At 36.2% G+C, this 26,465-nt stretch overlaps 2 protein-coding genes and 2 pseudogenes across 2 annotated transcripts; 3 read left to right on the forward strand and 1 right to left on the reverse strand.

Moving 5' to 3' along the window:
* Positions 1-949: 949 nt before the first annotated feature.
* LOC127410107 (KATNB1-like protein 1) lies at positions 950-7,851 on the forward strand (annotated as a pseudogene).
* Positions 7,852-8,821: 970 nt separating this feature from the next.
* On the forward strand, positions 8,822-12,167 carry emc7b (ER membrane protein complex subunit 7b). The gene is made up of 5 exons (XM_051645168.1): positions 8,822-9,176; positions 9,483-9,602; positions 10,237-10,375; positions 10,710-10,790; positions 10,897-12,167. Exons 1-5 carry the CDS (start codon positions 8,950-8,952, stop codon positions 11,041-11,043), a joined length of 714 nt encoding a protein of 237 aa, XP_051501128.1. The 5' UTR covers positions 8,822-8,949; the 3' UTR covers positions 11,044-12,167.
* Positions 12,168-13,927: 1,760 nt separating this feature from the next.
* Positions 13,928-15,561, reverse strand: LOC127410069 (muscarinic acetylcholine receptor M5-like). Its single transcript, XM_051645104.1, has one exon. It carries the CDS (start codon positions 15,512-15,514, stop codon positions 13,991-13,993), a length of 1,524 nt encoding a protein of 507 aa, XP_051501064.1. The 5' UTR covers positions 15,515-15,561; the 3' UTR covers positions 13,928-13,990.
* Positions 15,562-18,554: 2,993 nt separating this feature from the next.
* LOC127409956 (cell death regulator Aven-like) overlaps positions 18,555-26,465 on the forward strand; it is a 29,832-nt pseudogene continuing 21,921 nt past the window's right edge.

Below are 26,465 nucleotides of genomic sequence, written 5' to 3' on the forward strand. Positions count from 1 at the left end.
CACGTTGACGGATATAAAACGTGTCTGGAATGCTTAGACAATTTTACAAAATGTTGTGGTAGGTGCTTTTGAATTTTTTGATGAACACAAGTTACATGTTTTGTACGTGCTAAGTCCTTGTTTGCTAGCTGCTGATTAGCCTAACTTGTTTACGTGACTAGCTATCTAGAGTGTCTTTATCGCCTGTTTTCGTATGTACAGGTCAGTGGAACCGCAGACCAATCACTAAACTTGGCTTTTGCAATTTAGTCAAAGATAAATTATTGACTGTGTGCGAAAATGTAGTAATTAGCTCGCTCGTGCTAACAGACCCTAAACCTAAACAGCAACGTCATATTGGAGGCCTAAAGCTCCGTCTGACAGATGTCTAGACATTTACCAGGTATATTACTAATGTGTGTGTATGTGTTTTTTTTTAAAATCTGAGACTCTTTAATCATGTTTGAAACGTACGTATTTTCTTCCTCTGTCCCAGCGCAACGTGCTCCGCGGTAAGACGTCGGTTTGAAAATTACTAATTCATCTCTTTTGTATGTAGTAGTTGAATGCGTTGCGTGTCTGGGGAATATGTGTGCACATTTGTCACCAGAATGATACGAATCGCTTAACTTGAGCATAACGTCTTTATTATTGTCTAGATCGCTCTAAAATGTCACTATTTGGTAGCAAATGTAGGTTTTGAGACACAGCCCTTAATTACCTTATGAAGCCACATGCAACATCCGCTACTGTAGCAAAAACCGCACATTTAAATATTTCTTGCTTTAGATTTTTCTTGCTTAAAATTTACTTTTATCAACGAGAATTTGATTATAGGGTGATTTATATGCATGTAAAGAGATGCCACACAATCGATGCATTGATCAAATGTGTAACCACAGCTGTTTGGCCTGATGCATGTGTGCATTTGATGAATTGATGTGTTGTTTGTCATTGTTCTCCAGAGTCCCTTATTATGGCCACTGGAAGTCATGTTGGACGCAATGCAGAAGTCCACAGGCTCAAGCAGGCCCAGCCCAGCCCCATGATCTTCTCAATCGTATGGTTTGCTCTGGAGATGAGAAGAACATGAGGGAGGTGAGGGAGGTTCAGTGTCCATACTGAGGGGAAACTATTAAAAAGTCAAATAATGGTTGTAATATATGTGCTAAGTGATATTATGAGCCTTAACAGTGTTTTTCAATATTTTAGGAATGCTGATTTTATCTGTTGACTCTTGTTTAGGTGGATTATTTACTCAAGGACGAAACCGATCAAGAGAGGTATGTTTTTGAGCCATAGTAATGCAAACACTATGACATTTTGTGTTATTGCAGTTTATACTGTAATGGAACTTGCTGCAGCAACCACTCTTGCAAAATTAGTCACCAATTTCAAGGTATTTGTTTCCCTCCATCCTACAGATTTCCAGTGGGCCGTTGTGTTCACAAATACAGCAAAGCAAAACGAGTGGTGGTTAGCAAGAAGAAAACGCGTCTCTTCGGGGTTGGATCAGGAGTATGTCAGAGATCTTCAACTGCAGGCAGGACATCCGACATGGCAAACAAAGAAAATGAACTAACTTGCGCTGATGACGTGCAGGCTATTCTTTACAGTGACAATTGTGGGTTCCCTGTGAACTCAATAGAGACCTCAAAAATGGCAGGAGCTGGCTCTAAGTATAGTGATTGTTTTACTGAGGTGAGTTACCTTAATTGATAGCTCTTGACTTTGGGCACTCCAACTGTATTTTTATTCTACTGTGGTTTTCCGATTGTTGTGATTCTCCAGCTATTCCAGTTAAAGGAATAGTTCACTTAAAGATGAAATTTCAGTCATCATTTAATCACACTCAACTAGGGATGTGCACAGTAACCATTTTTTTTTTTTTATCCCTTTTTCTCCCAATTTGGAATGCCCAATTCCCACTACTTAGTAGGTCCTCGTGGTGGCGTGGTTACCTCAATCCTGGTGGCGGAGGACAAGTCTCAGTTGCCTCCGTTTCTGAGACCGGCAATCCACGCATCTTATCACGTGGCTCGTTGTGCATGATACCGCAGAGACTCACAGCATGTGGAGGCTCATGCTACCCTCCGCTATCCACGCACAAATTACCACGTGCCCCATTGAGATTGAGAACCACTAATCGTAACCACGAGGAGGTTACCCCATGTGACTCTACCCTCCCAAGCAACCGGGCCAGTTTGGTTGCTTAGGAGACCTGGCTGGAGTCACTCAGCACACCAGTAACCATTTTTAATATTCAGTTAACCATGAGGGTTCACGAACAGTTAGTTGGTTTTTCATCGTGACTCTGGAATAAAGAACGTGTATTGCAATGGATAGATGTCAAACACATATTAAAAATAGTAGGGAAAAGTTCACAGCGAGCTATGAGCTTAAATACTTTGATCTTCACATGATAAAATCATTCACATTAAAGTCAAACAAAAATAATCAAACCGTCACTGTCTGCATCGGATTCTTAAACAAGGAAAAATACATAATTTAAGTGCCAAACCTGATGCTCTGCCCGAGCAGGTTCATACATGCTAGTAGTGTTGTCAAAAGTACTGGTACTTCGGTACCAAGTCGGTACTAAAATAAAAAAGATGTAATGATACCAGTGATTCTACAGTAACAGAAGTACCGAGCACTGACTTAATTCGGTACCCGCACACTGTCTTACTGACACCCGACTGCTTTAAAATGCACACGCTTATTTGAACGTGTGCTCTGTTACTCCTTTTACACTGAAATGCACAACTAATCAAATTAAAATCATGATATGTCTTAGTGTGATTATTAAACCGTGAAATGCTGCAATCTTAGTCTGTATGAGCTGCATTAGCTTTAAATGAATGTGTGAAGCAGACTGCTCATACACTGGAAACTTCACAGACTATGAGAATCATTTGCGTTGTATGAGAGGTGACAGAGCAGAGCACTAATCCACTCTGAAACGTTATTTTTACATGATTTGTATAATTAAATCACAGCATTTGCGCTTTAATGATCATAATGAGCCATGTAGCAAACTGTTTATCCGGAGAGGTTACACTTCCATCAAAAATACACATCAAAATAAAAGCACAATTCATAATAAAAGCTAAGTGCCTGAAATTGAAGAAATTGCGACAGAAATATATTATAAATGTATAGAAACAAACAGTTGTTAGAAACACTTGAAGGAAACATGCATATCTTTTAATTTATTATTTACATTGAAATTTAACTTTAAATAGGCTAAAGGAGTGCGTTCAATAGCACATTATCATATTAGCAAATTTTTTCTGTGGTATTGAAATTGGTGTCGAGAACCGTGAAATGTCATTGGTATCGGTACCGACTACCGATATCTTGGTACTGTGACAACGCTATGCTTGTGTTGTCATGAACATGGAGTTTCTGCTGTGGTTTATTAACGTCTTTGGGATGCTTTGATTTTAAATGGTTTATCTTTCAACTTGTGGAATTGTTATCTGCACAACAGAGCAAAAGGGAAAAAAACATTGGCTTACCATTTATCAAGTGCTGAAGCTTTGCCAGGTGAAAAGCAATCTGGATGTGTAACAGTGTACCAGAACTGTTGAAGTCACATGAAGTCATGCAGCGCAATGAATAAAACAACGCAAGTGTCTCGAGATTCATTTATAAATATTGAAGTTCTTTTTAACTTGACACGGTGTCTAAAAAATGCAGTGAGAGACACTGAATAAAGTGAGATGAGTCCAGTACAGTGTGTGTTTAGAAAGAAAACAACTGGGAAAACAGCGCAGCCCTAACTCGCCTGATACTTGGAAAAACTGACCCGACAGATTCTCGGGTCACATCAGGCTTGGGTCAGGCTGTAGACCTCTATTGCATGTGTAGAATAATCAAATAGTGATTTTGGTATTCAAATACAGGCGCGTTGAACGTTTAATCGAATAACAACTGTCCATGCACATCCCTATTACAAAACCCATATGACTTTCTTCCATGGAACACAAAAGGAAATGTTTGGCATAATGACAGCCTTAGTCAATATTCACTTTCATTATGAAAGGGGTGGGGGTTTATTTAGGTTTGTAATAACATTAGAATGAGTAAATGATGACTAAATTTTCATTTTAGGGTGAACTGTCCCTTTAAAGGATATAATGTCTCTGACCCCTTTGTCTTTTGACATGCTAAATAAAATCCAATCAGTCATGACAAAGGGTGATCTAACACTATCTGTACTAACTTACTGTTTTGTTGGATACCTTGAACAGTTGTCGAAGGACCATGAAGCAATGACTCATGTGCTCTTTGGAAGGAATCTTAGACTGAATGTTGCTTTGACTCTTTGGCGAAAAAATGCAAGTGAACTAGTGGCATACTTGAACAGGTTAGAAGTTTGAATTTTCTTCAAAATACAACATATGAAAAGGCATAGAAGATGCTAATTTCAAGGTAAAATGTATCAAATGCTGCAGTATTTTAAAAAGTAGTAAAGCTTTAATTTTTTTTTTTATAAAAGTAAAGGGGTTTTCTTTACAGTAACATATGTATAACCCATTTGTGTCCTTGAAATGTTGGAATATTGAAGCTAGGAAAAGCCAAATAAAAATGGTTACACCCAATGTGTTTTATATTGGTGAAGAATAGAAAATGTCGAAAAAAATTTAAAGACTTGAGCTAATACTGTTGTACTTAATAAAGTTCATTTTTCTTTTTTTGTAGAATACAAGACACAGGTGTGCTTGTTGACTGTTTGCCTATACTTACAAAAAGGTAGCCTATTTAAAACCTTTCCAAATCACATAAATATGTTTTGCCATACACATTAGACATGTTTTTTATATTAATTTCTCTCTTTATAGTCTTCAGGAAGAAGAGCCATGCATTTCGATTGGCTGTTGTGTTGACCTTTTACCACAAGTGAAAGTGATTCTTAACACTAAATACGAAGAGTAAGTAGTACCCTGCATGTCCTTTATATTGATTTACAATTTATTGCTAAGTTGTGCCCAAATTTAAATTTGTTTTATCTTTTCTAGACACCTCATTGTAGCTTTACACTGGGTTCAATCTGTCATTAAGAAATGGTGGCCTGAGCTCCCCACAAAAAAAAGCTTGCACGATGGATGTTCAAATGACAGGTGCCTCATTTTTATTATGTATATCTGGAATTATTAAGGCTAACAAATGGCTATGAGACTGTCATGATGTTTATAGACAGGATAGAGGTCAGATTTGCTGCTCAGTCCTTCATTCATGAAGAAATACTTGTTTTTGTGATGACTGCTTTGCAATATGTTATCTTTAATTTATTATGTACGCACCTTATCTTATACAGGTGCATCTCAATAAATTAGAATGTCGTGGAAAAGTTCATTTATTTCAGTAATTCAACTCAAATTGTGAAACTCATGTATTAAATAAATTCAATGCACACAGACTGAAGTAGTTTAAGTCTTTGGTTCTTTTAATTGTGATGATTTTGGCTCACATTTAACAAAAACCCACCAATTCACTATCTCAAAAAATTAGAATATGGTGACATGCCAATCAGCTAATCAACTCAAAACACCTGCAAAGGTTTCCTGAGCCTTCAAAATGGTCTCTCAGTTTGGTTCACTAGGCTACACAATCATGGGGAAGACTGCTGATCTGACAGTTGTCCAGAAGACAATCATTGACACCCTTCACAAGGAGGGTAAGCCACAAACATTCATTGCCAAAGAAGCTGGCTGTTCACAGAGTGCTGTATCCAAGCATGTTAACAGAAAGTTGAGTGGAAGGAAAAAGTGGAAGAAAAAGATGCACAACCAACCGAGAAACCCGCAGCCTTATGAGGATTGTCAAGCAAAATCGATTCAAGAATTTGGGTGAACTTCACAAGGAATGGACTGAGGCTGGGGTCAAGGCATCAAGAGCCACCACACACAGACATGTCAAGGAATTTGGCTACAGTTGTCGTATTCCTCTTGTTAAGCCACTCCTGAACCACAGACAACGTCAGAGGTGTCTTACCTGGGCTAAGGAGAAGAAGAACTGGACTGTTGCCCAGTGGTCCAAAGTCCTCTTTTCAGATGAGAGCAAGTTTTGTATTTCATTTGGAAACCAAGGTCCTAGAGTCTGGAGGAAGGGTGGAGAAGCTCATAGCCCAAGTTGCTTGAAGTCCAGTGTTAAGTTTCCACAGTCTGTGATGATTTGGGGTGCAATGTCATCTGCTGGTCTTGGTCCATTGTGTTTTTTGAAAACCAAAGTCACTGCACCTGTTTACCAAGAAATTTTGGAGCACTTCATGCTTCCTTCTGCTGACCAGCTTTTTAAAGATGCTGATTTCATTTTCCAGCAGGATTTGGCACCTGCCCACACTGCCAAAAGCACCAAAAGTTGGTTAAATGACCATGGTGTTGGTGTGCTTGACTGGCCAGCAAACTCACCAGACCTGAACCCCATAGAGAATCTATGGGGTATTGTCAAGAGGAAAATGAGAAACAAGAGACCAAAAAATGCAGATGAGCTGAAGGCCACTGTCAAAGAAACCTGGGCTTCCATACCACCTCAGCAGTGCCACAAACTGATCACCTCCACGCCACGCCGAATTGAGGCAGTAATTAAAGCAAAAGGAGCCCCTACCAAGTATTGAGTACATATACAGTAAATGAACATACTTTCCAGAAGGCCAACAATTCACTAAAAATGTTTTTTTTATTGGTCTTATGATGTATTCTAATTTTTTGAGATAGTGAATTGGTGGGTTTTTGTTAAATGTGAGCAAAATCATCACAATTAAAAGAACCAAAGACTTAAACTACTTCAGTCTGTGTGCATTGAATTTATTTAATACACGAGTTTCACAATTTGAGTTGAATTACTGAAATAAATGAACTTTTCCACGACATTCTAATTTATTGAGATGCACCTGTAAATGTTCACTGGAAAGTGTAACCAAAAATGTCTGCATCTGTCAGGAATGTTCAGGCAATGAAGACGCTGCTGTTTGAACTGTGGGAGGGGAAAAGTCAGTTAAGCTCAGTTCCGGGAACTGTGGGAGAAACCGCCAAGGTGCAATGTGTTTTCATGTTTTCATCAATAGAAAAAGTACTACTGTTCACAAAACTAGGTCTCACCCATTTTTCCTCTTTTTTTTTTTTTTTTCCCCTATTGCTTGTTTTCTTCAGGTCATAGAATCATATCTGGCACAAATGCGCTGATGCATCAGTGTAGCACACTAAGGAGATGACCACTACATATTCTTGGTACATTATGTTAAGCTGCTCTTTGAGCAGTTTGGATCTATTGATTCTGAAGCTTACTAGTGGCGAATTGGGGATTGAAGAACTGAACAATTCAGACACTCCCGTTCTCAGCACTGGAGGAGGAATGCTTCCTGCAGGCACCAAATGACTGCTTCACATTGAAGTGGACTTGCTTAGGGGCACATAATCAACTCCATGAGACTCTCTGGAATCAGGCAACTAACTGAAGTGTCAAGCAGACGTTTTAACTGTTGCATGTGTAGTGCCATGGTGCGAATCTGCTTAAGTGGATGTGATTATGTATGTGTTCCTTTATTGTATGTTATTTCAGTCATGCACTTGAATTGCAGGCGTTTTAAGTTATAAGTATGTTGTTGTCCATTGACTGATCATGAATGGAATATTTGAGTGTAATGTGTGTATGTAGTGATTTCTCTTCTTTTAATCACCTTTCAAATAAATTTACATGATCTGAATCATTTTTTTCACATCTACATATTACCATTTATATGCATATTTTTGTTTGACACTTTATCTATTAAAGGGTTAGTTCACCCAAAAATGAAAATTCTCTTATTTACTCACCCTCATGCCATCCCAGATGTGTATGACTTTCTTCTGCTGAACACTGAAGATTTTTAGAAAAATTTCTCAGCTCTGTGGGTCCATATAATGCAAGTGAATGGTGATCATGCCTTTGAAGCTCCAAAAAGGAGATAAAGTCAGGATAAACAATCCATCAGACACCAGTAGTTTAATCAATGTCTTCTGAAGCGATCCAGTTGGTTTTGGGTGAGAACAGAGCTAAATGTAACTCCTTTTTCACTGTACATCTTAACAGCAGTCTATTGGCGATTATGTTTTCAAGCTTGATTACACTTAATATAGAGCCATTTAAAGCTTGCATGCCTCAAGCACTAGGAAGTGCAATTGAGCTTGAAATTATGATTGTACCTAGAGACTGCAATGGCAAGATGTACAGTAAAAACAAGTTATATTTAGGTCTGTTTTCACCCAAAACCAACTGGATCGCTTCAGAAGGCATTGATTAAACAACTGGAGTTGTATGAATTACTTTTATGCTTACTTTTTTATGCGGGCTTCAAAAGCCTGGTCACCATTCACTTGCATATGGACCAACAGAGCTGAAATATTCTTCTAAAAATCTTCGTTTGTGTTAAGAAGAATAAAGTCATACACATCTGGGATGGCACGGGGGTAAGTAAATGCTGAGAGAATATTCATTTTTGAGTGAACTATCTCTTTAAGATAACAAAAATGACCCCAATAAAAACCCTAATCTAGAGGAAATGATACGGTGGCCTTTGTGAATTGTTAGAGATAGGAAACCCACCTGGAGTCACTGATTAATACCATAAGGGCCCAGTCAAACTTGCAGAAGGGTCATTGACAAAATAAGGTAGTCCGACTCCGAGGTGATAAAAATGAGAAATCTTTTTAAAATCCATTTTAAAGCGCATACTATTTAATGAAGATGTAAATATATATTTTTTTGAAAAGAAGAATATATTTGGCTTAGAAAGATGGTTGTGCCAGTGTCCAAAACCCCCGCCTCAACAATAACCACGTGGTATAATAGATCTGCAACAGTTCTTCCGGTCTCTACCTTTCATGAGTTCCGGTTTCCGTTTACTCTACACGGCTGTAGAAAGATCGACGCGTTGTGATATTTTGTACACTTTCAAACGTCAAATTTATAGTGTCACCAAGCACGATGCAGTACATTAAGAGTCTATTGGATGTATATGTGGTGCTGCAGGCTCTGTTTGCGTTGTCATTGTGTTTTTCTGATCCAGAGCCGGGGCCTGCAGCAGGTTCGCAGTCCAATGGAGATCGTTTCAAAATCGAAGGTCGCGCGATCGTTCCTGGAGTGAAAACACAGGACTGGATCTCCACAGCCCGAGTCCTGGTAGAAGGAGAGGAATATGTTGGCTTTCTGAAGTGAGTTATTAAAAATAATGTTTGGTGTTGACGATTATCAGCAATGCTAGCTTCAAAGAGGGGTAAATATCTATTTGTGTGTGCCAGTGTTGGATTTACTGTTGACATAATCTGAAGAATAATGATGATGTTTGCGTCATGTTCTATCATTGCCATTTAGTTAACTAACTTATAGGTGAAATGTCATCGCCAGGGTGTGAGTAATGTTGTTGGTCACACACAGTGTTTAATAAATAAAATATAACCAGTATGTTAACGAGGTTTTGCCTAGATGACACTGTTAACCACATGTATTTTACTTTACAGGACTGACGGAAGCTTTGCTGTGAACGATGTGCCTTCTGGATCATATGTGGTTGAAATCGTATCACCATCTTTCAGATTTGAACCTGTTCGTGTTGACATTACTTCCAAAGGGAAAATGAGGTAACTCTTCTTAGTTACTCTTTAACCAAAACCGCATTAAACATTTCTATACAGTACTGTGTAAAAGTTTTAGGCACTTGGGAAAGATGTTGTATAGTGAGGATGTCTTCAAAAATAATGCCATAAATTGATTTAAGTTCTCAGTTAACGTCATACAAAGTCTAGTAAACAAAAAAGCTAAATCAATATTCGGTGTGACCACTTTTGCCTTCAAAACCGCACCAATTCTCCTAGGTACACCAGGATACAGTTTTTCTTGGTTGTTGGCATATAGGATATTCCAGTCTTCTTGGAGAATTCACCACAGTTCTTCTATCTATTTAGGCTGTCTCACTTGCTTTTGTCTCTTTATGTAATCCCAGACTGACTCAGTATTAGTGGGGGGCTTTGTGGGGCCATGCCATCTGTAGCAGGGCTCCCTGTTCTTCTATTCTATTCTATTCTATTTGCAGAAATAATGTTTCGGAGTCTAAAATGTATATTTCCTATTGACACACTAAAGCTAAAAATATAAATAACAATCTTAAGACAAATGTTTTTGTGAAGCATTTTATGTGCCTAAGACTTTTGCACAGTACTGTATATTGATACACGAACACCTAAGTTAACTTAAGGATCTGTTGATGAACGACAGGGCACGCTTGGTGAATTACATCAAAACCTCTGAAGTTATTCGACAGCCGTATCCCCTTCAGATCAGATCAAATGGTCCACACACGTACTTCATGAAGCGGGAGACATGGGGGTGGACTGATTTTCTGATGAACCCAATGGTAAGATCACATCATGGCTTCTCAGGAACCACTATCCATTATACTCATTTATTCATTTTGATATACATTTGTCACATTTACATAGCTTATTTAGTGTCTTGTATGCATATGTGTTTATGCATATAGAGTCTTTCTGTTATCTGTTTACTTATTTAATGGTATTATTTAACTTTTATTTTCATACTTAAGGTTAGTTTAAGTGTTACAAAATGTTTCCTTTTTCAAATTGTTGTACAACAACCTTCGTCACAAGATGCTTGACATTTTAGTGAAATAATATGTGCTGCTAATAGGTGTTTTGCCCTTGTTCTTAAAATGTATTTGTTGTGCTTAGGTCATGATGATGGTTCTTCCCTTACTCATCATAGTCCTGCTCCCGAAGGTGGTAAATACTAATGACCCTGAGATGAGAAAGGTAAATCATAATATAGCAGGTCATATTAACTAATAGTTTATTGCAATTTTTGTGACACCTCATCCACTGGAAATAGCTGTATTTATGCAATTTTGTTTTTCTGCAGGAAATGGAGCAGTCTATGAACATGTTGAACCCTAACCCAGAATTGCCAGATGTTTCTGAATTCATGACTAAATTGTTCTCCAAGGGCTCCAGTAAGTCTGGGGGAGGCAACAAAGGTAGCAGGAGTATTGCACCAAAGAGGAGGTAGTGCTGTGATCTTTTTTCAGTTTTCCTTAGCACTGTTTTTTTTTTTTTTTTTTTTATATATATATATATATATATATATATATAATGTATATACAGTATATATGAAAGGATTCTTTTTCAACTGAAACGCTTGACAAAGCAGAACTGTGTTTCCATGGTCCCATTTGCTTTTGATGCATTGTTGTTAATCAGATCATTTTACTCATTATAATGATACACTGAAAACTTCACACATTTTAAAAAAATGTATCTGGTACACATGGACTAAATCATGAATTCATTGTTGTTGTTGTATTTTTTTTTTTTTTTTTTTTTTTATATAACTTTACTAGGATGTTTTAACTTTAAAAGTAGAATGAGTGGGGAAGTAAATTATTGGTCTGTTACCCCGGATTGGTCGAGTTAAAGATTCCTATGTCAAAAGGGGAGTGTTAGACAAAGATTTTACTTTTGCTGAAAGATTTCAATATTCTCTAATATAATTAACATTATGATGGTAGTCTATGCTTTTACTGTTGTTGCATCTAAGATTCATCAAACAGATATATGATTGCTTCTCAGAATTGAGGTCAATGCAGTTTCACCTCCACTATGATTTGAATTACAGTAAGAATTAAAACTCAAATAAAAATGTAGCACATTCTGAATATGAGAGAAGTATAAGTAAACAGGTACTATATATAAAAGGTTGGGAGCATCAATGTGTTATCGATTGGCTTTTTACAGTTGCTGCTGGTCGATGCAATAGCTGCAAAATGGCTTCACTGATAACATTAGATGCTAACATTAGTACCCGCTATATAATTACGTTTTGTTTTTTTGTTTTTTAGTTGATCATATTTGTTCTGGGACATTTCAAATTAAGCTAACAGAAGCTGCATGTTTTAGGATGGATAAAATTAGGGGCCATCTTGGCATGTGTGTTTTCAGGCCACCCCAAGGAGGTGAAGTTGACCCCGATTCTGTGTCACAACTACTTGAAACAAAGATTCTAGGTTGAAATATTTACTATATCTTGTTGAAATTGTACAAGACTGTGAATGAAGATAAGAAATGCATAAGTTTAAGCTATGAAGTATCTTATTTAAAATAAATGGAAATAAATTGTGGTGGGCAATATTGTCATCGTCTTGTTTATTTGTTTGATTTTCTCAGCATGATGCTTATAGAAAGATGGGTGGATGCAAATATTTAAGACCAAATTTGGTCATAATAAGTGACCGAAATTACCAGCATGGCAGTGGAAAATTGTAATAAAGCCATAGTTTGAAAGAAATCATTAGCATTAGTCTGATCTTAGTAGAAGATTGATCCCCTGCCAAATCTAGACCACCTTAGTGTTTCAATTGGTTGGGTTACTTTAATCTTAAAAACATTTATTTAACATCATATTATATGGCACATTTTCACAACACAAAAAGTAGGCATTTCTTAATTTAACATCTTAAATTGAAAACAGCAAGGCAATATCCATAAATGCACTTGTCTGAAATGTACACTCACTGAGCACTTTATTACGAACACCTGTACACCTACTTATTCATGTGATTATCTCATCAGCCAGTCATGTGGCAGCAGTGCAGTACATAAAATCATGCAGATACGGGTCAGGAGCTTCCGTTAATGTTCACATCAACCATCAGAATGGTGAAAAAATTTGATTAATTGATTCGACCTTGGCATGATTGTTGATGCCAGATGGGCTGGTTTGAGTATTTCTGTAACTGCTGATCTCCTGGGATTTTCACGCACAACAGTCTCTAGAGTTTACTCAGAATGGTGCCAAAAACAAAAACCATCCAGTGAGCGGCAGTTCTGCGGACGGAAACGCCTTGTTGAAGAGAGAGGTCAATAGAGAATGGCCAAACTGGTTCAAGCTGACAGAAAGGCTACGGTAACTCGGATAACCTCTCTGTACAATTGTAGTGAGCAGAATAGAATCTCAGAATGCACATCACATCAAACCTTTTGGCGGATGGGATACAACAGCAGAAGACCACGTCTGGCACTTTATTATGACCATAGCGTTCCTAATAACATGCTCAGTGAGTGTATGTTAATATTCAAGTGAAGTTCAGTTCTAAATTTCTTTTTTTAAAATAGTCCTGTGCAATTTGGGATTAATTAGGTGTTGTAGAAATATAAAATGTGCTTCTACTGCACATGGTTTAATCAGGATTTGCTGCCTTTTCTTGGAGATAACGTTTAGTGTAAAGGTACAATCAAATGTCTTTTGCATTTTAGCTGTTTACAGAAGTGTTGGTTTGTTGTGATCTGTAGTGCTGCTTGAAAATCTGACAATCTGTGGATTTTCCAGTCCTGCATACAGAGACTTCAGTCGGCACTGTTGAAAACATTAATAACACAAATAACAACGAGAAACCTTAAATTGCTTTGCACATCCAAAGTTTTTGGATATTTTAGTTTATATGCATGCAGTGTCACCGACATGACCAAAGCATACAATACTGTACATGATTTTCAAACAGTTAACCATGGTACAAATGCTTTAAGTTTTTTGGTATCTATAATAAATAATAAAAAAGTTATTCCTCCATATCTTTATTGTACTCACCACCCTAATCTTTTCACAATATTAAAAATACACATTGTTGTGTAAACATGTTAAATGCACTTAAATATATATAAAACTATGAAAACAGATTACAAGTTAAATTATGTTATTAATAATAAATTATAATCAGGCAACATGAACAATATGTACATACTCCCTAGAAACAATATGGCCAGGAATATGGAAGGAATAATATAGGAATATGGCGTCTGACATTGTATGCATAACATACACTAAGATATTAAGAGCTGCTTCTTTACCTCCATTGACTTAAAAATAACATGAATGCCCCTTTGACATAACAGTTGTGTTACATGTTAATCATTCAAATGGTCTAATATTCTGCCATTTCTGTCCTTTAGCTACTTCAGAATTAGTGGCTTTGACCACACCAGTACAGTTTGTCCTCTCTTTTACTCTTCTTCCACTTGCAGAGGAATAACATCCAAAAGGTCTTCTGGAAGGTCTTGTTACAAAGGGCATAGCACATAGGGTTAATGGTGCTATTGACATAGCAGAGCCAGTAGCCTAAATGCCAGAGGGAGACAGGGATGCAGTCAGAGCAGAAGGTGGAGATGAGCACCATGATGTTGTATGGGGTCCAGGTGAGGAGGAACGCCAGAAGGATGGCACTAAGTGTCTGAGCAGCCTTTCTCTCCTTGATGAGGACCATTCTTTTCCGTTTGGTCATCTGGATCTTCAGGTTTGGGTCCTCTGGTTTGCTGGATGAGGATATGGATGGAGGAGCCTTAGGTGCTGTTGAGTGACAGAGATCTGTGCTTGTTCCCTCAGCTTCACTGCTGCCTTGCAAAGCAGTAATGTTGCTAATGATAGGCTTGAACTTGTATGACATACATTTTTTATTGTTTGTTTGTGAGCATTGCTTTGCGAGATCACTTAAACATTTGCCTTCTTCAAAACAGTCCAGCTGTCCATTCTTATTTAATGATTCTTGGTTCTTTAAAGATTCTCGTGGGGTTGCCTCAGTGACAGACTGCTCTTCTTCCTCTGATGATGTATAACTGTTTAGGGTGGTGACCTGGTCCAGTTTTGTCCAATCTTCAGACTGCGATGTTGTCTTAGTTACATAACTCTGGTTGGATGAAGACCATGATGCTTGAGTCCTGCCCCTCTTGCTTTTAAATCTAAAGCATCGTAGTATTGGCTTTTGCACTTTGGGATCTTCATGGCTGTCCAAAGTTGGGTATCCTTGCAGTTCTGTTAAACTTTTTGTGCGTTTCTCTGTTTCTTTGTAGATTTTGCAGTATAAAATTGTCATGATTGAGACTGGGATATAAAAGGCTGCTATGGCTGTCCCAAATGTAATTGTAGGTTCTGAGAAAAACTGGATCTGGCATTGGTCAGGTGGAACTGTCCTCTCACCAACAAAATACTGCCAACAGAGAATGGGTGGAGCCCACAGAATAAATGATATCAACCATGCCAAGCCAATCATAATACCTGCACGTTTCGGTGTTCGTTTCGCCCTGTAGGTGAGTGGCCTTGTAATTGAGAAATACCTGTCAAAGCTGATGACCAGCAAGTTCATCACTGATGCGTTACTTGCAACATAGTCGAGTGCCAACCAGAGATCACATGCTGCATTTCCTAAAGACCAATATCCCATGAGAATGTAACATGTGTACAGGTTCATGGAGAAAACACCTATGATGAGGTCTGCAAAAGCTAAACTGAGTAAGTAATAGTTGTTTACAGTCTTCAGTTGGCTGTTCACCTTGAAAGAGAGTATCACTAAAACATTCCCCACTACTGTGATGAGGCTCACTATAGCCGATACAGTTGCAATAGTTATGACCTCCAACAGACTGTATGGGGCAGGCAAGATGGTGGAAACATTTCCACTTGCAGTTGAATTTCCTTTTGAATCCATGTCCATCTTGTCAGTGTAGTACTTTTAGCAGCAAACTCTGTCTGGATGAAAGTTTCAACTTATTTTTCATGCTCAGTTGACAATGGATAGTCTGAAAACATAGAAAAAAATAAAATCAACACTTGATACAGGAAAGATTATAATGTATACATATGTATAGCCTATTGTGTGAAAATGATTTATATGAATATATATATATATATATATATATATATATATATATATATTTTTTTTTTTTTTTTTTTTTTTTTTTTTTACAAATACCCCACAGCTGTGGCATCACTTCGAACACAACAAAGAATTTGCTCCTTAAAGGAATAGATCTACCAAAAATGAAAATTATCTTATCATTTACTCACCTTCATGCCATCCCAGATGTGTATGACTTTCTTTCTTCTGCTGTACACAAATAAAGATTTTTAGAAGAATATTTTTGCTCTGTTGGTCCATACAATGCAAGTGAATGGGTACCAAAATTTTTAAGCTCCAAAAAGCACATAATGGCAGCATAAAAGTAATCCATAAGACTCTGGTGTTTATCCTGCTTTTATGTGCTTTTTGGACATTCAAAGTTCTGGATGCATTCACTTGCACTATATGGACCTTTGTTCTTAGTTTGTGTTCAGCAGAAGAAAGTAAGTCACACATCTGTGATGGCATGAAGTTGAGTAAATGATGAGAGAATTTTCAGTTTTGGGTGAACTATTCCTATAATAAAGTTTTATCAAATGTTAGTGTACATATTAACAAAAAAGACAAGTGTCAGTTAAGAGCATGCTTGATATGAAATGTGAGACATGTGGTGTGTGAAGAAAACTAAAATATTAAGGACATATCACTTCTACACAATTTTTTATAGTACGCAATTCTTTCCCTTCAGTTTGTAATTTTGTCAATTTGTGCAAACAGTGTGAACATGTTATTTAATTGTGTGTTTTTAAAATAGATAAAATGCTAACTATGAAATGAGCCTTAGCAAGACAAGGAGTTGGCCATTTCATTCAAAATATTTAAAATGTAATTTCCACCACAGCATAACTTTTTCGACCAAAAGTGCCCATAAACGAAAAACAAAAAGAAAAAACCCATCCCGAAACGAAATAAAAGTTTTTCCAGATCAATTGGTTTGTATGGGTTACTGTTTCCGCCCCTCTAAGACCAGCCTAACTTTTTGAAAAAGAAACATTTCAACAGGCGGAAGGTTTCTACTTTAAAGGGGTACTCATTTAAATGCAACAGCCGTTGTAGTGTGTTGCACTCACTGATTTATTATAGATCTATACTATAGATCAGTGGTTACAGTAAGTTCTCGTCGGCAACAGCTGTAGACCTTCTTCATAGACTGTGATGACGCGTTTCCGCCTTATTTAGCAGCGTAAATCTTGCTTTTTATTTTTATTTTATATATATATATATATATATATATATATATATATATATATATATATATATATATATATATATATATATATATTATACATTTTGGTCTTGGAGCAAATGGGTAAGTGAAAATAATATTAGCCGTTATCTCCCATTCACCGCTGTCGAAGTTTAGCTTACTTCCGCGTTTCAAAACCCGGAGTGTGAAAAAGGTCAGTTATGGACAGTAGACCGAGTCGGGTACGCAGTGGTCATTAGAGAAGAGTAGGTGGAGCTGGCGGCGCAAGTGACAAGGGTCGCGGAAGAGGTGGCGACCATCGTGAAAGCCGCAAACAGAGGAAGAGGACGATATCACGGACCTTCTGCACTCTTCAGACGAGTGAGTGCTGACTTGTAGTGGATTGACTGATAAAATCGTTTTAATAATCCTTTACAAAAATATACCATGGTAACCACTAACCACTGTTTCCGCCAAAACAAAACAGTAACGACATTGTTATCTGTCACTACTGTCATTCAAAATGTAAAATAGGAAATTAATCCATATCACAGAAAGATTCTGACTGTTTGAAGAAGATCTTGTATTAATTCATAATGGTTTTACAATAGAAACTATAACCTTTTTAACTGTAGTACTTTAGCAAAGACAATCATTTCTATAGTACATTTCTTTTTGGGCTTACGTGTTTAACAAAATTTGAAAATGTACTAGATTATCAAATAAAGATATAGCTGGGAAGTTCTCAGTCAGTACTAGTACATATATTTCATATATGTCATCTAATGTTTTTATATATAAGGTCTACATTTTAACCATTGAACATGATCTGCAGTTATATATGATAAATTAATAGTTTAATAAGCAACAAAACACACTGTCAATAAGCATTCAAAATGCTTTGATTTGCTTGTGCATATCATAAGTCGATGCATATGTACACATTCATTTAAAGAAATATTCCGGGTTCAATACAAGTTAAGCTCAATCGACAGCATTTTTGGCATAATGTTGACTACCACAAAAAAATTATTTCAACACATCCGTACTTTTCTTTAAAAAAAAAAAAAAAAACACTTACAATGGAAGTGAATGGGGCAATTTTTGGAGGGTTTAAAGGCAGAAATGTGAAGCTTATAATTTTATAGAAGCACTTACATTAACTCTGTTAAAACTCATGTATTATTTGAGCTGTAAAGTTGTTTAAATCGTCATTTTTTACAATCGTTTAGGGTTTGTTGGTATTACATCGTCAAATTGTAAAATTGGTTATAACTTTACACAGAAAAGGTTAGTAAGTGATTTTATCACACTAAAATCATGTTAACATGCATATTGTTCATGTCTTGTGCCTGTACTTTTGAAACAGTAAGTATTTTAACGTTTATACATTGACCACATTCACTGCAATTGTAAGTTTATCACTGTAACCTCGATTTTTGCTTTTTTAAAGAAAAGGAGGGACAAATCGAAACATATTTTTGTTGTAATCAATATTATGCCACAAATGCTGTTGATTGAGCTTAACTTGTACTGAACCCGGAAAATATTCCTTTAACACACAATCTTCAGTCGAATTTGATTCAGTGTCGGGCTTGAGTCATGTCATCATTTATTACATTTATTTATTTTTTATTTTTTTATTTTTGTTTTTCAGAATAAAAATGATATGATAACAAAGAGAATTTTGAAGAGGATGAAAACATCACATTCTCTAGATGAAAGCTGGAGTCCAATTGGGACCGTTATCAGGAGTCTGAGGAAGAAGAAATTAATGAAGATGATTCTACACAGAGAGGAACAGACTATCATGTTCTCCTCACTTGACTATCTGCTTTTAGGCTATCCATCTCATGAACAGTTATATCTGCCCCATTGAGCAATAATTACGTGCAATTCACAGTTTAGTCTTTTTATATTATCCAACACATCCAACCTCTTCTGCCATTACATTCCCTTGCACTTTATATAATAGATTTGTATTTGCACTGCGTGTGTGTGTATATATATATATATATATATATATATATATATATATACATATGTATTTTGATATACACTACCGGTCAAAAGTTTTGAAACACTTACTCATTCTTTTATTATTATATATATATATATATATTATTTTTTTCACATTTTAGAATAATAGTAAAGTCATTAAAACTATGGAATAACATAAATGGACCTATGGGAATTATGTCGTGACTAAACAAAATCCAAAATAAATCAAAACTGTGTTATATTTTAGCATCTTCAAAGTGGCCACACTTTGCCTAGAATTTGCAGAAATATACTCTTGACATTTTCTCAACCAACTTCTTGAGGTATCACCCTGGGATGATTTTTAAACAGTACTGAAGGAGTTCCCATCTATATGTTGGGCACTTATTGGCTGCTTTTCTTTATTATTTGGTCCAAGTCATCGATTTCAAAAACTTTTGTTTTTTTTTTAATTAAATTTTAGTTTTATAATGAAATAAATTAATATGGTGGCACAATTATATTTTAGTCTACAAAACTAATTTCAAACATTTAAGCATACACCTTCAGATCAAAAGATTTTTAAGATCATGAGAAACATTTCAGTCAAGTGTTTGAAAACTTTTGACCGGTAGTGTATATATATATATAGTCTTATTGTGTATTCTATATATACTTTTTTTTTCTATTCAATTTTTATTTTTTATTCAATTTTTATTTATTTTATTTATTTATTTTGTATTATTATCTCTGTCTTGTTGCTGTATTGTATTATTGTGCACTGGAAGCTCCTGTCACCATGACAAATCCCTTGTAAGTGTAAGCATACTTGGCAATAAAGCTGATTCTGATTCTTTTAAGCTGATGTATGTAACGTTTTCAGGGTTTAAAATTCTTTCTCCTATCCCAGCTAAATATGCAGAGACAACTATAAGTAAGCCATTCATAGGTTAATTTTCTTTTAAACTGTAAACACTGTCTCTGTGGCACTATATAAATTTCCCTGTTAGTTTTGGTCGACCCTCAAGAAAGACAATAACATTGACTCGACTAATTGCGTGAGTTGTGGGTGGGACTATTAGTTTCTTTGACCAACCATGGGGGGCATATTCAGAAAATTGTTTTGAAAACAATGTTTATTTTTACGATTCCGTTTGGTGGCACAGAAATGACGTACAGTACTGTGCAAAAGTTTTAAGGACATAAGATGTTACTCGAAAACATTTGTCTTAAGATTGTTATTTATATCTCAGCTTTAGTGTGTCAATAGTAAATATACATTTTAGACATTCTCATACATTTCTTTTGAAAATAGAATAGAAGAACAGAGAGCCCTGCAACAGATGGCATGGTCCCCACAGATCCCCCCACTGAATATTGAGTCAGTCTGGGGTTACATGAAGAGGCAAAAGCAATTAAGACAGCCAAAATAGATAAAAGAACTGTGGCAAATTCTCCAAGAATCTTGGAACATTCTCTCTGCCGACAACCAAGAAGAACTGTGTCCAGGTGTACCTGGGAGAATTGGTGCTGTTTTGAAGGCAAAGGTGGTCACATCAAATATTGATTTAGCTTTTTTTAATGTTTACTTGAATTTGCATGACGTTAATTGATAAATGAAAACTATTTATGACATTATTTTTGAAGAAATCCTCACTACGCAACATTTTTCACAAGTGCGTAAAACTTTTACACAGTACTGTACATACTTAAATCTGTGTCATATTCTCCCTCTGTGCCTCTGATGCAGCTCAGGCAGCATACTAAAACCATAAGTAATTTAGGACCGTGATGGTTTTAAGAAAAGAGGATTTGTTGAAACCAAGCTGCCAAAACGATTCATTCTCTATTTCCTCCACATTGTGATGTCACACTCTGGTAAACATTTGCATCTGACCGCCTCCACAGAAACACATCAACGCCTACTTCACCTTAAATCACTTCCGTAGCCCACCCAGTTTTGTGGTGAGCAGTGAGATGGCAAGAAGAGAGCATGTCAGTCAAGAGCAGAGAGCCAATCACAACAGTGGGGGTCAGTGTTGGGTGTAACGTGTTAGAAGTAACGTATGTTACGTAATAAGATTACTTTTTTTGGAGTAACGAGTAAAGTAACGTAATCTTTTTTTATTTTAGAACATAATATCTGAGTTACTTTTTAAATAAAGTAACGTGTTGCTTTTGTACACATCTACTGTCCCTGTATTACGAGAAATCAGGAGTAAAAGTGTGCAAAGTTCGAGGAGGAGTAGTGCATGATAGGCATTGTAGTTCTATAGAGTGTGAGGCCAGAGACTATTTAGCAGAGACGAGACACTTCATTTAAATGAATGGGAGAAACTGGAACACCCAACCAAGAAGCTCTGGCACCCAACAGTCAATGGATGTAGAAAGGAAGTCCCGCCTTGCAGGTAAAAGAGACAATCACCTTTTAGATACAGGCATCGCCTGTCAATCAACTCGCTAACGCGCATGTGCATTTTTAATGTAATATGAGGTCAACATTCGGTTGAGAGAAATGTGATTGATTCATGTGTTAATACACACTGCATTAAAAAATCAGTAAACACATTTAGGCAGAGGGATTATAAGACTAGTCTTCTACTGGCCACGACATGATGCACAGGCTGAAATACTGTGGCTGTGAGAAAAAAGTAATGCAAAAGTTAAGTAACGATTTACTTTCCATAAAAAATAACTTTTAAATTAAGTTATTTTTTAAGGAGTAACGCAATATTTTAACGAGTTACTTTTAAAAATAATGTTACCCAACACTGGTGGGAGTGTATTGTCAAGTCTTAAAGGAGAAGCAGCCCCATAACAGAGTGTTTCGGACAGAGGGTCAGAATAAGGACCGAAAATTATAATGTTTTGCAAATATATGACAAATATATTCACTAATCTAATAAGTGAATTTCAAGAAACATACAATGTTAAAATAAAAATAAAAAAGGCATATCATGACCCCTTTAACACATCCTCTTCCTAATGACTCAAACAATTTCTAAAGCATTTGTTCATCATATTTAATGAGCCTAAATCCTATGTAACTGCAAAACAAGATTCCATTGTGCTGCTCTCTTGAGGGATCTATCTTTGCTCAATTTGCCTCTCATTTCCCTTATCTGCTTCCTCAAAAGCCACATTGATATTCATGAGATCTATTTGTGTCATCTAATTTTACAACAGTGAAGTGAAGTACTGCAGGGTTGCACTGCCTCTTGTGGTCTATTGGTAAAGGCAAGTCCGCAGGCCTTCAAGTTGTTTATTTATTAATTTTTTGTCTTTCTTAAACAAAGGTCATATAGTTGTACAGTACACAATGCATTAAACCACCATGTTTCCACTAGTATGATTGCTGGAGTCTAGATATCCTTCTTGCATCTGTGCAAAAACATTTAGTAGAAAATATAGCATTTTATTTACAATCTGTTTCTGTTTGTCATGGTCATACAGATATATGTTCTAGCACTTTCTATAAGAGCAATTAATTTGTTTTGTTTCTCTGTTATTTTTTGTTCTCCGCACATTTCCGATTAGTCATCTGCAGAGGTTTGAATGCACTGACCCTCTTGAATGTGGGTGTAATTTGTATCTGTTCTCCAGTGCAATAATTGTATCCATGACTTCAGGAATTATGTATGACATCTCTTTCATCAAAATTATGAGGTTGTACAACACAACTTGGTTGACAAATGACAACAAAAAAAGGAGATTGTTGGTTATTTTTGGACATTAAATTGGTTGAATGCAGACTGCTTTAAAGATATTGCTTTGAAGAAGTATCTTTTCACTTTTTACACAATTTATAGCATAACCTCAACTCTGACTGTAACATGTCTATCTGCACTAATTGCAGATTGAAATTTGAACCAGGAAAAATATTTTTCTTTGTTTTTTGTTTGATTAGTAAGGAAGTTAAATAAAATGTGTAAAATATTGGTCACATATCGCAATGTAAATACTATATTCAGTAATTTAGTTAAGCTATTAATATAAAAAAGATGGCTGTTTCTATTTTTCTTGCAAATAAAACAGCACCACAAGTGACTTTTAAAGTTGCATGACCTTGAAATCCTGTGCTTTATCTAATTCTAATTCTGCCAGCAGGCACTGATTAGCGAGTATGTTGGTAACAGACTGATTAGGTACAAAATGAGAGTAATTCAGTTTTCACCAGGGAGTGGAACAAAGTGAAGGAACACCCTTCCCTTACCCTTGAGCTTTCTCACAAATGACCCAAAACAATACCTTAAGCATTCCTTAACAAGGCTGTGGTCAAACTGACATTATTTTATTCTTACTTTTAAGATAATTGTACTTTGAATAACCTTTGCCCAGCCCACCAATACATATCCTGTAACTTGCAATGATGATACATCTCCATTTTTATGGCCTTATACAAGTAACAAAAGGAACAGGTACATAAAACAAATGAGCTGTTTTCTGCATAGCAGGTGCTTGCACGTGTTTACCACCCATAGGGTAGACTTTAGCATTCTCAGTCTATCAGTGTGTGAAGTCTTTGAGTTCATCGCAAGCTCATTCTCTCCCTGTCTCATTCACACATAGACTTTTTAACTATTCATTGATGTACAGTAACAGATTTGCTCTGATCTGTCATTTCTATGCTCGGTTGTGGTCCCCAAGGTACATGTGTACCTTTTGGGCTGTCATTTTAAATCTATCATACAAAACTGAAAATCTGTTCATGGAGAAGATCCATGCAGTACAAAATCAGATGCATTTTTTTATTCACATTGATTATTGTTACTCGAATTATGGATTTTATTTTGACTAGTCTCTCAACTGATCAGAGATCAAACTGCCAAAACTTCTAAATAACAGGGTCTAACTCCTTTGGATTAGGGTGGCATTACCCAATCAATGTCACAGTAGCAGTGGATTTGTTGCTAGGGGGGCTCCTTTATGTCTCAGAGCAGACCTCAAACTTGCATTGCTTTGAAAACAGAAGATGAGGAAGAATATGCTAATTATTCACTCATAATATGAGGTAATAATGATCTCCTTTAGAGGAAATTGGTGTGGAGGATACTTGTAATTTCCCTCTGAAAAGGGCACAATTTTTTGTTTGAATATTAAAGAGTTGTTATTAGCTTCGCATTAATTACAAATTACAATGTACAAAACATTGTAGTTACTTTACTGGAAATGTAAAAACTTATAGTTAACAAAACTACAATATTAATTATACTGATTATAGATGTTTGCACATTGATTTGTGTTGATTTATTTATGTTATATTTACATCATTTTTGGTATTTAGATGATCTTAATCACATTCATTTTCAGCAATGTATTTTAGTGTTTACTGTCCATTAAAATCAGTTCAGTTGCATTCTGGGGTGTCTCTGCAACAGCCTCATTAAAATAATGTTTTTTTTTTTTTTTTTAGTTTTACATTTTTAAATACTTAGAAAAAGCAACAAATTATATCTTTTAAAAAAATATATATAATCTTGACCTAATATTCACAGACGGTTAATTTGCCCTTTTGTAATTACCTTAATTGCTTTATTTAATTAACTTAAATATTGGAAATTTGCAATACTCACTGTTCTCTCATCACCAAGCCTTGAACTCCATATACAGATCCAGTTTTGTCAAACTGTCACACTGAGCACATTCCAAACAGTTCCTTTTTAGGAAAGTCTCACCATCACTCTATTGAATACAGAGTCTAGATGGTCTAGATGAGTCCATTCATCTTAAATGATAAAATCCTCATGATAGATATCTTCTCCTTTGTTATTCAGTGTTTTTCTAGTGCCAAAGAAGATTTTAAAGTAAAAAACTCTCAAATAACAGCCACATCAAAGTCCAGAACATTCGTTGTTGAGCCTCTGAGGTGGTCCTTTAGAGAAGGAACTATGATTTCCTCTTCATGTAAGAAGTTGTTGCTTTTCAGCAGTGGTGGAGGATGATAAAGAAATGATGGTGCAGCTCTCTGGATGAATATGTGTTTTTGGTTGTGGATGCTCTGACAGACACAGATGTGAATGGCTGTGAGGAGGTAATTACCGCAGGGCTGGCATGATCGTCATGATGTGGGGCAGTGTACAGGCAGATGCAGAGAGAATGTGTGTGGGGGGGGGGGGGGGGGGGGTGTAAATGGGTGGTACGATGCTTACTGACACATAATGGAGGTATTAATTACTCTCTTTTGACACAGATAGCATCAGAACAAAAAGGTGGGCTATGTGAAAATACAGTTGTGACAGATGGTCATTAATTGACTTTTTATAATTGTTGAAGTGACTACGGGTTACCATTTGGCTTTGATTTCATTTGAAGTCAAACGGATTATAGTACAAAATAGTGAGGCACCAAATGAAAGATTTGTAATGTTCCTGTGACTATACGACTATTTGTCTTGTGTTCAAGATAAGGACAGGGTTCCCATGTTCATTGAAAATTGTGAAATAAATATCATGAAATTTTAAAATTGACCAAGCATGGAAAAGTCATGGAAAATAATACATTCTAGAAAAGTTATGGGAATTTCTATAGTAAATATTATTATTTTTTTAATTATGTTTAGCTTTTAAATGTTTCATTGGCTAGAAATAGGTCTTTGTAAGGTGTGAAAAATCTGTTTTGATATCAAAAATTAATATTAGTCTCTCTGGAGTCATTCACATTACATGAAGGTTCACCTTACAATTGCCCAGCATTTGTCCCATGAATTTGTTTGAACTATTTTTATGTCCTTGGCCATAACATGTTTTTTGCACTTATTCTATTACATGATAGACAGGAGGGGAGCCTTCATTTTCATATGAAGAAGTCTGAATGATCTCTACAAAAGTGTGGTTTGATCCTTCTAATTCTGCTTTCGCAGCTGCATGGGTGTAATTAGTTACATCACAGGCCATCAAAGAGGAACCTTGAATGATCAATGAAAAAAAAAAAAAAAAGATTCATTGCACAGAGTTTAAAGACAGTACAAACACAAAGTAATTGGTAAGAGTTGGCATATAGTGAACAATTGGTAAGGGTGTTCAGGGACCCTTACTAATACAAATCATCTCTTTATAGTGTTCTTGCAAACCCAGGTGAGTTTGTATATGTGGCCTTCCAAAAGAGTCATAGTGGGGATTGAGTACAAATGAGCCCTAACCACTCAGGGTCATTGCTCTCCACACATTTCACCCTTGCCTGTAGGGGTCTTTTTTGGAAAGTCCTAAGGGGTGAATTCACTAAACCGTTGTGCCACTTTTGCGCTTGGTATTTAAGCACAAAAATCTGCGTCTTATTCACCAACTTCCCGCAGTCAAGTTTAAGCAGGCACAATCAGCGCTGAAATAGCACTGCATCTTGAGTATTTAAAATAAATCATTGTCATTCCTTTCTGGGTAAAACGCCTGCTTTCTATGTAAGTTAGGCTCATTATAGATTGCACTTCATTCACAAAACTCTGTGCAGTTTTCCCAGTGCAATTTACATCATGTTATTACAGCCCAAGGAAATTGGGTGGTAAACAAAATTTTATTAAAAAGAAACGCTTGTGTGAATTTTATATTGATCATTGCAGCAGTAATTCATTTAATAATGGACAAATGATGGAGAAAAGCAGTATAA

This window comes from Myxocyprinus asiaticus, chromosome 19, assembly GCF_019703515.2.
Source record: "Myxocyprinus asiaticus isolate MX2 ecotype Aquarium Trade chromosome 19, UBuf_Myxa_2, whole genome shotgun sequence".
In the NCBI taxonomy this organism is placed as follows: Eukaryota; Metazoa; Chordata; class Actinopteri; order Cypriniformes; family Catostomidae; genus Myxocyprinus; species Myxocyprinus asiaticus.